Source organism: Urtica dioica, chromosome 8 (assembly GCF_054948205.1).
Source record: "Urtica dioica subsp. dioica isolate 48M chromosome 8, U.dioica_male_clone48M_v1_H2, whole genome shotgun sequence".
Classification (NCBI taxonomy): domain Eukaryota; kingdom Viridiplantae; phylum Streptophyta; class Magnoliopsida; order Rosales; family Urticaceae; genus Urtica; species Urtica dioica.
This window is the reverse complement of record NC_142763.1, coordinates 26,028,627-26,043,158: the sequence shown is the minus strand read 5'-3', so window position 1 is coordinate 26,043,158 and position 14,532 is coordinate 26,028,627. Positions and strand designations below refer to the sequence as shown.

Genomic DNA, 14,532 nt, shown 5'->3' with positions numbered 1-14,532 from the left:
CGAGTCTCACCAAATCGAAAACCAAATATCCGATAATATATATATCTTATAATTCTCAACTATAAACTGGGAAGTTTCCAATTTTATTCACACGGGAGGACAAGTAACACAAGTAACCCGGGTCTTGAACATTTTCTTGCAGTCTCGCTCAAACAACTTGACAAAATTATTTTGCCAAACTAAACCATGCGACAGAGGAACCAATATATATATGTATATATATATATATATATATATATATATATATATATATATATATAAACTATTTTTACTATTATTAGACTTCTACTTTGATTTTCATGAAAAAAAGACCTTTAAATCATTATGTTGCTTGATATTATACATTGTAAATTATCACAAACTGGGTTAGCTATAAACTTATAACAAATTAATAATAATAATAATAATAAAGCATGAACAGCAATATAGTATTTACACTTAAAAGATGGAATTTGCGTGTAGAATTCGACGAGATTCTCTCTCTTAAAAACCTTTAAGGTTTTGTTTCTTTTTAAGTAATCGCCTCTCGTAGGACGTTGACAAGAAGAAGATTCAATAGAAATTCGTTCTTCTCCAAGTTTTCGTGTGAGATCTTTTCGACCATATGAACATGTATTATTATTATTATTATTATTATTATTATTATTATTATTATTATTATTATTATGTGTTTCAATAGATTTGAGTTTGATTTTTGTATCACAATATTCTTAATTTTTGCGATTATATTTTTATTTTTTTTATTTTATTTTATGTGGGCGTGAACATCATTCGAAAAGAGGTTTTCAATTTTCCTTTAAGCTTATTTTTAATTTAAATATTTTCAACTTCTACTAATATATTTCTAATATTGACGAGTCCTTTTTTTATAAATAAAGAAATCCGCCCTTGAAAAAAAAATAAAATAAGAAAGAAGCAACTATCGAGTTTGGGTGCATAACATGCGAATATCTCGTAAATGTCTTGTAGATGTATCATATCGACAATTATTGTAAATTTCATCACTAGTCTTTTTATCGTTCTTTTTTTTTCTTCGTAAATAATGGGGGATGTGTTGGGTGATATAGGCCAAACAAAAGAGAAAATATGAAAAGAATTGGAAGTGGAAGGGCTAGAATGAGCGTAATTATTTATAACATGTTAGGCGCATAAAACAATTGGACATTGTTTCACTGGTACACGGTGGTTATGTTTTGGGTGGGTGGGACAAAAAACCAATGGGTGAGATAAATATTCCTTGGTCAAATAAAATAATCGAGGAAAAAATAGACAAACCTCTTGAAATGCAAAAATAATATTTTTGTGGTGGGTATGGATTCCACTGCCGTTTTCAACCATCATGGCCAAATAGACCAATAACTTCAATTACAGTCGTATCATTAATATTTTGAACTGACCAAAATTGTCACCACTCAATTATAGGAAGAATATCACTATATCAGTATATCCCTTTCTTTGTCTCTGATTGGGACTGGATTGCTCTTCCCTCACTTCAGATCTGACTCTCTAACACTGTGTAGGAGAGAATAAAACTGTTGGGAAATATTCTCTTCGTCCTTATTAAAATGAAATAAAAATACAATGGGAATTTGGCTGTTGACCGAGGATCAATGATCGATCAACAAATGTATTTTAGACAAAAAAAATATTTTCGGATATTGCTTTACATCCATGGACTTAGTTTTGGACATTTAGCCTAACGCCGCTACTGATTTTGGTTGGAACGGTACAGTCTAGTCAATAAGGATTAGAAGGTCCGTCCTCGCTCAATGAAGATTTCTGATTCTGGGAAAAAAATTAGGGGTGTTCATCAAAACCACTAAATCAAACAATCCGATCATCCAAATCAAATCATACCTTTTTTTAAACCGTTCCATTAAAATTCCGATGAAGTACTTTGAGTTGTAATCAATCCAAACCACAATTGTTTCAGGTTGGTTTGGTTTTTTATATTCGTGAGATCGGGTTGAACCAAACCAACTCGATAGTGTTGATTTTTTAATTTTTTTAAGATTGCAAATAATCTATATGTACTATTGTTAAAAAATATCATTTTTCTAATAATATAATAATTAAATAAAAAAATACTCAGTATCATACTTTATTATTTGCGACTACATGAAAATTTGGTTGTTAAAAATATGCGTAAATTTTCTAAAGATAAGTAAAATTTTGATTTTATTTGACAAATTTTTTTAGATATAATATATGTATATGATTTTCATTCGAGTTATGTAGTCACTTGTCGAGAATTATAATCCGAAAAAACCAACCCGATTATTTTCGGGTTGGTTTTGTTTGGTTTTACATTTCAATCGGATTGGTTTGGATTTTAAAACTAAAATATTAGTTGTAGCGGTTCGGGTTGATAGCACATGAAAAAACCGACTAATCCAACCCGATTACACCCCAAAAAAATGGCATTTTGAACAGTTTTTAAGGGATTAAATTCTTAAGATATTTAAAGATGAGGCTAAAATGAAACATTGGATAATAGAAAAATATTTATTGAAAAAGGTCTCGTTAAAATCCCTTCGAGCAAACCCAAAAAGATAAATCTCGGAAGAAGTCAATCTTTGTCAATCGTTGATGCCTCGACCATTTTAGCGTTTTCACTACACCTCTTATCATCGATAATGCGGCCCGATCTATTAAATGTACTTCCGATGAGACAGTCGAGACTGGGAGGTAAGTATATCACGAGCCATTTTTTTTACAAGATCTGAAATATGTTTTCGTTATGCCTTCACCATGCCAAGATGTCGAGATTATCTTGCCTCATGGAACGGAATTTATAAGAAGCTGAAGAGTGTGATCTCGATGTGTTGGGAAAGTTCTTGAGATATTTAGGAGCTTGGTGATGAACTATATATTAGATGTACTCATACTAGCGATGGATGGTTTGAAACATGCCACGACTTGTTGGTTCGTTCTTGAGTGGGGCAACTCGGGAGGTGCTGCGGTCTTCGTTTGATAAGTGCTAAAAATTGTTGCTATCATGAACATGTTGAACAATTTTGAAGTACTATGAATAGCTAAATGAGCAGCTGATTTATAGCCAGAAAATAAAACACGTGTTTCATCATAAAAAATCGAGAAATTTCCAAAAAAAACTCTAGCCATTTTCAATGTCGTCGCGTTAGTGCTTTGGTTGACATAACTCACAATAACTTCGTAATAATCCGAGGAGAAGAAGTTGATCAACATTAAATATGTGAGTTCCACCTAATCCTATTGTCGAGATAGAAAGTCATCTCGTTAAGGTCCGTAAGTAAAAAAAATGTCTCTCAAGGCCCTAAGTAAAAAATGCCTCTTACAAATGGCATGGCTTTCACTATAAAATTAATTATATGGCTTAAAATATTAAAACTTATATTATTACTCCTGTTTTTATTATTAGCTCAAAATATTATGATTTTCCATATTTTTTCTCCTCTAATTTTTTTTTCTTACTCACCCATATTTTCTTAAAAAATTAATTTTTTTTTTTATCAAATACGTCCTCTCTAAATATAAAATCTGGCCCCGCTACTACTCTCGGGCACATGCTTTTTATCAAACGCACTTACGAAGTCCAAAAAAAAAAAAAAAAAAAAAAACTTAGGAGAGAAAAGATGACGGTACTAATAAGAGTGTGTGTTCCTGACGTGGTGCTCAAGTTGAAGACACTTTTCTCCAATGTTGAGATTAGTGATCTCAGCTAGTTTAAATATTCATCAGAACGGAAACCGCCAAATCTTTTATTAGTTAAGACGTACGTAAATTGTACATATTTTTAGCGGGAATATCACATACAAATGAAGAAATAAACTCATATTTTATATAATTGCAGGTCTTTCAAACACAAAAAATCTAAGAAATTTCTTTGTGTGCTCACAACTCTGCTCCAAAAATTTCTCCTTTTAAGGGAAGTATCAAATAGAATCAAGCAATAACACAAGGGTCAAAAATTCATATTCAGTAAAAAAAAAAAAAACAGGAAGAACAACAAAATCACATTCACTCAAAAAACTAATGTCTTCGCCGACCACGAATTTAAATTAGGGGGGTTTGACAAAAAGTTCAAGGGGCTGATCTATAAAATTTTAAGGTAAAAAAAAAAAAAAAACCTAGCAAAAAATGCAAAAAAAAAAAAATTTGAGGGGGGATTTAGGGTTTATAGCCCTCCTTGTGCCTATACTAAGCTTCGTGCCTGGATGTATGGATATAGTTAGGGAGTAGAGAGAGCAACCTTGTAGCTACGTTGAGGAACCTTCTTGAAACTAGCCCAAATGAGATCAAAATAAAGCGGAAACTGCGCGAGAGCGAAGAACGAAACGGGGAGACACGTGACGGCGTACATCGGAAAAGCCGCGTACTTGAGCTTGTGATGAAGCACGAAGAAATGTCCGGCGCAGAACGAGACGAGCATAGAAGCTATGGAGACAAAGAGCGAAGTCAACCCAATGAGAAGCTTCTGCGGCAGATCTCGGCCGAAATCCTTCTCCTGGTAGCGTGAGGTTAGGATTGCGAGGAACATGATGACGGCTGTGACGGAGAAGCAGAGAGCGACGAGGGAAGCGATGGCAAAGACCTCGAAGGCGGGTCGGTCCTCGAGCTTGGGCCGGCCGCTGGAGTCGTCGGTGCCGCCGGGGAAGGTGGTTGAGGTCGCGAAAGCCACGGTTGCGATTAGGGCTGCAACGACGGAGCACGACTCCGAGGTGTGGGTTAGCCATTCCCCGCCCGCTTTCACGAGTTCCGCGTGGGTCTCCGTGAAGATCTCCTTCGCTGTCTTGCGCTCGTTGTTGTACCGCACGAAGAAGTTCGGCGGCATTGATTTCTTCACGAACTGCACGCGGTTATGGATGGTAGTGAGAGTCTCGTAAAAATCGAGCGGAAAGTCGAACTTGGATGTGACATTGCTTTTTATATAGCAATTCTAAACGTTTTAATTGGTTTACCTAATTTTGATTTATAATTTAAAGATTTAAAATAGCCACTATTTTGAGCAATATTAGTATACTTCAAAAATACTGCTCCGATGATGATAGCAAAATAGAAATGAAAATTAAAAAATATTGAAAAAAAAAACTTGATTTTTTTATTTTATTTTATGGAGCGATCCTAAACACCAAAGACACATAAATTCAAGAAAATGTAATCGGTAAAACAAGGCGTAATAAATAGTAAAAACTATGGAAGTGGGTAAAATGGGTTTTACATCGTACCATTTGATCTCCCATTGCATTTGGAGAGCGGAGCCGGGGATGAGCCAGGGCTTGTAGTCTCCGAGCATGGCAGCGAGATGGAGAGCGCTGTTGCATTGGGAGTCGACTTGCTGAAATATGTTGTCGGTGAGTATGTTCCTCCGCAGCAGCGACTTGAACACGTGCGGTTGTCTGTGCTCCACCGCGAGCAGGACCACGTTCTTCTTCTGTGCGTTCACGTCGTGTATCGCCACCGGAAACATCTCTAGTATCCTCTCCACCAACTCCCTCACCCCGTTCTTCGCCGCAATCAATATGGCCGATTCCTTCATCTCCTCTCCCCACCCCGCCTCTTTTCTCCGCATAAAAAAAAACAGTAAGTGTCCGTTTGGAACCCGGAAAATGTGAAGGAATTTAAAGAAAGCGAAAATTCGCTGTGTTTTTCTAGTTTTGTTTGGATTGAGAAAAATAAGAAAGAAATTTGATTTTCTCGGCTTTTATATACATAGCAAATAATTTTGATTTTCTTATGCATTCTTCTTGCCATGTTCATTTTCCTTCAAATTTTTTTCTGGGTTCCAAACAGACCCTAATGAAACGAGTAACCTTTGACCATATAAATATTACTCGAGACTAACAAAGTTTGTAAAATCAAAGGTTGCTCATTCATTCGCAAATTGATTTTTGAGATAGAATACCACGTGTTATCAGACCCCACAAAACTCAAACGATCACCCAAAACGAATGATTCGAAAGACGGACATCTAAAAAGATGTTGCATCGGAAAATGTTTTATATAAGAGATCATGATCAGTTACTAATCTCACTGCCAATTTATTTTGAGCTAGACTCTATTTAGCATAAAAGTTGATAATTGTGTAGCTTACTTTTACTTCGTGTGACTTTGCCGTTATTTCCGTTTTTCGAAGAATCCACAGAGGTCATAGCCTCTTTAATTGGCTGCTCAAATGTACTATCCGGAAAAGTAGCATCGCCGCCGTCGACAATCTCATACGGGTTAGTCTCGCCGTCTTCTTTGTGGGACCGCATCGCTTGCACTGCCCAGGGATCGGCTCCCGTGTTTTCGTATTCGTACATCGAAGCACGTTTCAGGAGTTCGTTCATCACTTGGACTGACCACACGTGTTTCTCTTTCTTTTGCCGGACTCTCATTATCATCCCAGATCCTTAAAACCATGTCCACATAAAAAAAAAAAAAAAAGTAAGATATTTTGTCAGGCAAAGTCTTGGTTGGCTTCAGAAGATCCTAGATTTTGAATGTACCGAGTCCGAGAATGACGAGCAAAGCCTTGCAAACAATCTTGAAAAAGTTGAAACATGTGCTGTAGTTTGGAGGAAAGAGCTTTTGGGCTTTGGAAGATTGTACCGTGCTTGGGTTCTCTGTATCAGCTCCTATTTGTTGAGCGTGAGCCTTTGATCCGAGGGTCACTGGTAAGTTAAGAAGTTCTATGAATAAAAACATACTGGTTGATGTTAACAACGAAAAGAAATTAATATAATTAGAATCTAATATTTTTTTTACGAAATAGCTAAAGTTTACATAAAATTAGTGAAATATCAATAATTTACAAAAAACACAACTGTCCCTAAATTCATTTAAAGAGTCTACCTTCTACACCTTGTATACTATGTCAGTAAAATGTTTGCCCGTGTCCATAAACTTATTTAAAGAGAATTTAGACTACAATTTGTTTTTTTTCACCGAAAGTGTCAAATTTGAGCTATTTTACTAAAAATAAAAGTAAAATAAATTATTTTTTTGACAATTTTGTTTAATAACTTAAAAGTTTGATTATATTGTGTTATGTCGTTATTTTCACATGGTATAAATAACACCCCGAGAGCAAAATATGATACATCAAGTCCATACACGAGGCACAAGCCCACAAGAAAACTCACGCACCAAGCTCCGAGTCAACACTCATGAAATGTCTTTCAAAAGACTCTCAAAGAATGTTTTCAAGCTAGACTTCTTGACAAATCTTCAAGACAAAACCACAAAAATAACCACCCGGTCGGCCAAATAAAAGACCACCCGGCCGTCTTCACTCGGCCAAGACCACCCGGTCATCTTCACCCGGCCAAGAACACCCGGTCATCTTCACTCGGCCAAAATCACCCGGTCATCTTCACCCGGCCAAGACCACCCGGTCATCTTCACCCGCCAAGACCACCCGGTTGTCTTCACCCGGCCAAGACCACCCGTTCATCTTCACTCGGCCAAAATCACCCGGTTGTCTTCACCCGGCCAAGACCACTCGGCCAAAATCACCCGGCCGTCTTCACTCGGCCAAGACCACCCGGTTGTCTTCAATCGGCCAAGACCACCCGGCCGTCTTCACTCGGCCAAGACCACCCGGCCATCTCCACCACCTAATCAAGTACTTTTCACCAAACTCCTTGGTCCCTATAAATACCCCATTCATTCACAACACAATGTAAGTTTCTCTCAACTTGTCAAAACTCTACAAAAATCACACTACAACTCTTTCTCTCTCTAGAAAACATAGAGACGAGTACAAATCGTTCACCAAGAACACAATACAACACGACTAATGTTGAGCGTCGGAGCACGCGCCGAGGGAAAACCCTCCGCGTCCCTCTAGATTCACATTTTCTTATGGTTAGGTGAAGGTGCAAGGATTCGAAGACCTGACGAAGAACACGAAGAACACGAAGAACGTGGAAGATCCAAAGACCCAAGACTCGAAGATCCGAAGACCCAGACACTTGAAGATCCGAAGAACACGATGAACACGAAGAACACAAACACGTGAAAAACACGGAGAACGTGGAAGATTTAAAGGGTTGAAGACTCAAAGAAACAAAGACTCGAGAACTCAACAAAGAACGTGAAGAACACGATGAACGCGAAAGATCCAACGACCCGGAAACTCAAGGACCCGGAGACCCAAAGATCCGAAGAACAAGAACACGACGAGAAGAGAAGAACTTCACCAAACCCAACCTACGTGCGGTCATAGGGTCCGGCCCTAGATCGAACCACGGACGGTTCTTAGTGCTAATCCAAAAACGCGATTAACATATTGTTAATCAAATAGTCTTTTTATTTTTATAAAGAAAATAGGTTAGTTAATTTCAAATGGCTATTATATATAACTAATTTTTTTTAAGTGGCAAACCAGCTTTGGCGGATCTCATCATCAACTGAAATACATTGACGCAAAGCTTGTAAGTGGGCGGATAATTAGCGGATTCCTCTTCTTGCTTGAGTTTCTTCATCATCTGTGTAGGATCATCTGTTTCAGCCTTGAGCTGATCCACAAATGTGCCTTCCAAATTACAACCACAGTTAGTATACTGTTTTGCTTGATCCCAATAGTAGTATATATGGAACAAATGATCTTGGTGAGAGACTAATTACAATGGTAAATTATTCTTTGGCATCGTCCAAGGTTGCTACCACTCTTGAAGGCAAATGGCTTACTTGCCAATACATGGAGAGGCGTATGTCCATGCTGGTCCACAGAGTCTATAAGTTCTCCGTACAGATGAATTATCTGGAACGCCAAATCTAAAAGAAGTAAAAAAAAAAAAAGTTAATAAAGGAATTAAATGAGTAAAATTAAGGTCTTATACGATTTAGAGATCAATTTGAGACTCGACGAGACAATGCACACCCTAGGAAAGCAATATAACGAGTCCATATTTTTACTTTATTTTATAGGGATAATAACATTTTTCGAATGTTGTATCCGTTATTAGACATCAACGTTTTTTATTTTTTTATTTTTTTATTTTATAGGAATTAGACATCAATGTTGTAGTAACATCTTTCTTTAAAAAAAAATGTTGCATCCGTTATTTGTTTATTGTTAGATTAACCTTATCTTTTATTAATTGTTAAAAATTTATCCCTTATTATACATCGATCTAAGCTTTTTGAAATTTATAAGCAACTAAGCCATAAGCCACGTCAAACTTATTATTTACTAATTAGACAACATTCTATTAATTGTAGTTAATTAGCCACTCATTATATTAACTGTAATTAAATAGACAATTTTGTCCAAATGACTCAATTAATAGACAAAAATTATTTGGACAAAGTATATCAATTTAATTATAATTAATAGAATCAGTGGCTAATTAATTATAATTAACTAAACGTTGATTATTATGCAAACTTAAAGTTTCTATATGGCTATGTAACTCCTGATGTTTGGTATCATTCAATGTCAATTCAACCTGGCTTGTTGGAGACGGAAATGCGGAAGCCTTCCTTCCTTCCGCGCGTGGCTCGGCTTATCGGCATAGCGGTTTCCGCTTATACGGAAATTCGGCTTCCGCGGAACCGTTTACACGGAAAAATCGGCTTCCGCGGCTTCCGTCATTTCCGTTGGTGGATTTGACCGTTGCTTGGATTTTAATCTCAGACATTGATTTTATTACCGTTTTTTCATCAATGGTCACAAAAAAATGGTCGTTATTTTACTGTTTATACACGGATTTCTTAATTTTTTTACACTTTCATCCTTGTCTCTATAAATATAACTCATTTCAATCCAATTTTTCACAACATCATCCATCAAATTCTCTCTACAATTTTCTCTATAATATAGTTTCTAAATTAAATTTTCTATATAGTTTAATATAATTGATATAATATAGTTTCTAAATTAAATTTTCTATATAGTTTAATATAATATAGTTTCTAAATTAAATTTTCTATATAGTTTAATATAATATAGTTTCTAAATTAAATTTTCTATATAGTTTAATATAATATAGTTTCTAAATTAAATTTTCTATATAGTTTAATATAATATAGTTTCTAAATTAAATTTTCTATATAGTTTAATATAATTGATATAATATAGTTTCTAAATTAAATTTTCTATATAGTTTAATATAATATAGTTTCTAAATTAAATTTTCTATATAGTTTAATATAATATAGTTTCTAAATTAAATTTTCTATATAGTTTAATATAATATAGTTTCTAAATTAAATTTTCTATATAGTTTAATATAATATAGTTTCTAAATTAAATTTTCTATATAGTTTAATATAATTGATATAATATAGTTTCTAAATTAAATTTTCTATATAGTTTAATATAATATAGTTTCTAAATTAAATTTTCTATATAGTTTAATATAATATAGTTTCTAAATTAAATTTTCTATATAGTGAGGGTTCATTAATAAAATTTTCGTGGTTCCGTCCACGTTTCTTACTTAAAACAAAAACGTCTCGAAAATATTTTCATTATATAGTTTGTATGTAAAGATAAAATTTAGTTTGCATATTAACCATTTTTATTAAAAACGTAACATTTTAGTCCTCTTGATTTTACATTTTAATTGAAATCAAAACGGCTTATTGGCTTAACGGAATAATGCCTTCCAATAAGAAACGGAAACGGCTTAATGGCTTAGCGGAAGGAAAATTTCCGTTAAGCCATTAAGCCGTCCTTATCGGCTTATTGGAAGGCCGAAATTTCCAATAAGCCAGGTTGAATGTCAATGCTTAATCTTCAATCACGAAATCACAAAATCCAACAACTCTCTAACATTCTGATATCTGAAAATATGTTTAGAGAATCACACCACACGCATCAAACAAATAGTTCGTGTGTTTGGGCCGGTGTGGTCGATGGACGGAATTTGATCTTCGTGAAGCAGAGGTTCAGGTTTAGTGTTGATGGTCTTCAGACAGTATTATTGATTACTTGTTTATAGTCGATGTTTATTGGTTCACCAAAGTGTTTATTTATTTATTTGTTGCTGCAAACCAAAGTGTTTATGCTTTATATATATATATATATATATATATATATATATATATATATATATATATATATATATTTGATAACACATTTGTCCATTCATAAAAACATTTGTCCAAATTTTTTGAGTTTGATAATATTTTAATCCCAAGAAAATTAATTGAAAAAGTTAAATGTTCTACAACCTGTTTGTGCGGCCAGGTTCTATGGTGACGGTGGTGACGTGTCGGAGTCTTTGGCTTCTGGCGAGGAAGAGCAGTGATCTTATTGGTGTGCTTGATTGGTTTGTTCTTTCTGTTTCAACTGTTGTTATTGGCTTTTTTATTGCCTCATCTCATCTTAATTAGCGGAATTAATAAGAACAAGTTTTTAGTCTAAATTAGGGTGTGCGTTTCTTATATTTTATTGAGGCAAAGCAAGTTACATATGAGCTGGTTTTTTTTTTTTTTTTTTTTTTTTTTTTTTTTTAATTTTATCAAACATTGTGTCTCAATAAAAAAAAAAAAATGTTCGGCTTGGTCTGAAAAAATAGATTTAATTGTGCTGGGTGGTTGTGACTTTCTCATGCTTATTAGGTTGTTTTAATAGTGTCTAAGCAGGAGTATATTAGAATTCTTTTGAAGACCTTATCATAATTTTGTAAGACAAAAACTCTAATCTTACTTATGTTGATTTTTCTACGGCTCATTAATGAGAAATTTGTATAGAAACGTGTCATTTATTAACAGTTATGTCAACAAATCATGTCGATTGTTGACATATATGCTAACAAATTGTGTCAATGACTTATATGTCAACAAATTGTGTCATTTAATGACATATATGTCAACAAATCATGTCATGTCAACAAATCGTGTTATTTGTTGACATATATATCAATAAATTATGCCATTTATTGACATGTTAACAAATTGTGTCATTTGATGACATCCATGTCAACGAATCTATAAAATTTTCAGTGTTGTCATTTGTTGACATATATATATATATCAACAAATTGTCAAACAAACCCAAATTTTTTGACAAATACGAGACGCTGAGAAAAAATACTAGAAAAAGAAAAAAATAAAAAGAAAAAGAAAAAGAAGAGGGTAAAAATCGACACAAAACACTATCTTTTTTTTTATTTATTTATTTTTTTATACTTATAGAATTGTCCAAATTAATATTTTGGTTGATAATAAAAAACGAGTTATCAAACACTAGTATTTTGGTTGAGAATGTGTCTTTATTTCTATTTTAATATTGTACTGAATGTGAGTTTAAAATATTTGTGGGCTTTTTCTTGATGAGCGGGCTTAAAGCAAAGGGAAATGACATCAACTAGTGATAATTTTGATAATTTGGACTAAAATAATAGCAACTATGTTTTTGGATACTTTTATTGGTAACTGTAGACATCAAAGTATACAGTTTCATAAACCGTAGATTTACAAATCTACAATTAATAATAATTATAGATATATAAGTCTACAGTTACTAGTAAAATTGTCCAAAAACATAATTACTACTTTTTTGTCCAAAGTATCGAAATTGCTACTAGTTAAGTCCATTTCCCTAAAGCAAATACTTTACGACCCTTAAAGTTGGACCGGACCTATGTGGAACACGTGGCTGAATATAACCATTACAGTCAAAAGGGGTTATTTAGCGTACATGGTACGGTATGAAGGGGCAATTAGGTAATGATATGATTTTGAAGCCCCTTCAACTCATGATCATGAGTGGTATATAACGAGATGTGTTTTTCTTCTAACTTTTCTCTATACGACATTCCTCGAACGAATACGCACAATTATGAGCTTTAAGATCATAATTATTAGCCCAGACACTGAGATGGCACGTCATCAGCCATCTCAGCTCATGCGTCACGGCAACAGAGTAGCTAGTGTTAGCCACGTTGGGTTGTTAGAGTTAGTTTAGATTAGTGAATACTGTAATAATTAGATATATAGATGCGGTTAGAGTTAGTTATGCTTTGTATAGCTTGTATAAAACGCAGCAGTTAACACTGCAAAGATCGATGAAGAAATTATCTCCGATCACATTGATCATCTTCATTCTCAAATCTCTCTCTCGTTCATTTATACAAACACTATCAATAATAAACGTATTATTTTACATATATTGATAAGTTTCATTTTTTTAAATAGAAAGTCTTTTCAATTGCACATTTCTATAAATAGAATTTGACCGACTATGAAACATAAAATTAAAATATGAAAGACTAGAAGAAATAGCTAAGGAATCAAATTTTACGACCGTAAAGTAAAGCGTATGGTCAAATTCTAAACCTTTGATTATGTACTTATTTATCTGTGCATTAAAGTAAAAGTGGGTACCTAGAAATAAAGACCAGTACTCACCGAAATACTCGCCGGCGATGGAACAGTGGAGAGCCGTCTGGCCATCCTTCCTCCGGCAGAAAGAAGCGTCGCTCCGTGAGGGAGACAGGAAATGAAGCGCAAGGAAAGCCTCCTTTTTTCCCCGGAGCGCCGCCAAAAACAGCGGCGTCTCGCTGTCGGAGTTCCGAGCTCCGACGAGGGAGGCGTCGGCTCCGGCGATGCAGCGGCACATCCTCACGTTCCCCATCGCCGCCGCCAGGTGGAGCGCCGTGTTCCCTCTCTCGCTCTCCGTCCCCAGCGCCGCCCTAACCGTGCCTGCTTCTGCCACGTGGCGCACGATCTCCTCCACCACGCCCTCCTGCCAATCGGAGACCGCCACGTGGAGCGCGGTCTCCCCGGACCGCGTGATCTTCGCTGTGTGGGCCCGCGGGTCGGCTCTGTAAATCGCCTCCACTCTCTTCCACTCGCCCTTCATCGCCGTGTTGAACAGCTCTTTCTTCATCCTCTCCATTATTATTTTCAGCTCAGAATTATATGATTTGGCTATTATTGTCACTAGACTTTGGAACAAGTGATTTAATTGTCCTTCTTTTTGTGGTAAAAAGCAAGGATATGAAAGGCATGTGACTGAAGCGGTACGAGCGAGCGCTTTTTATAATGAATGCATATATTTTTAGGCTTCGAACTTAAGCTTCTTTTTTGCGTCCGCTTCTTTTGTGTCTCACACTCGAGCTTTGGTTTTGTTTTTTTGGTCATGATAATATCTCACAGCAAGATCGCGTTTTGTTCTTTTGGAAAGATAAAAACCATAAAAAGACGAGCGCTTAAAACAGTTCTGGTATACAAATTAATTTTGATATGGTAGAGAACAAAATAAATTAGATCTCCATTACAAGCAAACTTTAAAATAAGTAACATGACATAAATTTGATTTTTTATATGCAATGTGTTTTAATTAGTATTTCATTTTATTATGTGTATAACTAATTTTAAAAATGTTTTATGTAATGTGTTCCCCTAGAAAATATTGTTTTTTTCATATATATACTGTGTGTTTATCTAAAAAAAAAAATATTATTGTAAAATTATTGAAAAATATTATCTAAAAATATCACAGTTATGTATATGAGAGTTCATATTTATTTAAGAGTCTACAAAATTATTGTAAAATAGATAAAAAAAATATGATTGGAAATAAAATATACAACTTTAGTATATGTGGGCTTA

The 14,532-nt window shown here is 34.7% G+C and overlaps 1 protein-coding gene across 1 annotated transcript; it reads right to left on the bottom strand.

Moving 5' to 3' along the window:
• Positions 1–4,145: 4,145 nt before the first annotated feature.
• Positions 4,146–13,897, bottom strand: LOC149388683 (uncharacterized). Its single transcript, XM_089623418.1, has 7 exons — positions 13,327–13,897; positions 8,593–8,742; positions 8,351–8,500; positions 6,471–6,635; positions 6,074–6,373; positions 5,201–5,523; positions 4,146–4,828 (listed from the first exon to the last, which is right to left on the bottom strand). The coding sequence occupies exons 1-7, from the start codon at positions 13,814–13,816 to the stop codon at positions 4,211–4,213; spliced, it is 2,196 nt and encodes a 731-aa protein (XP_089479544.1). The 5' UTR covers positions 13,817–13,897; the 3' UTR covers positions 4,146–4,210.
• Between the last annotated feature and the right edge of the window lie 635 nt (positions 13,898–14,532).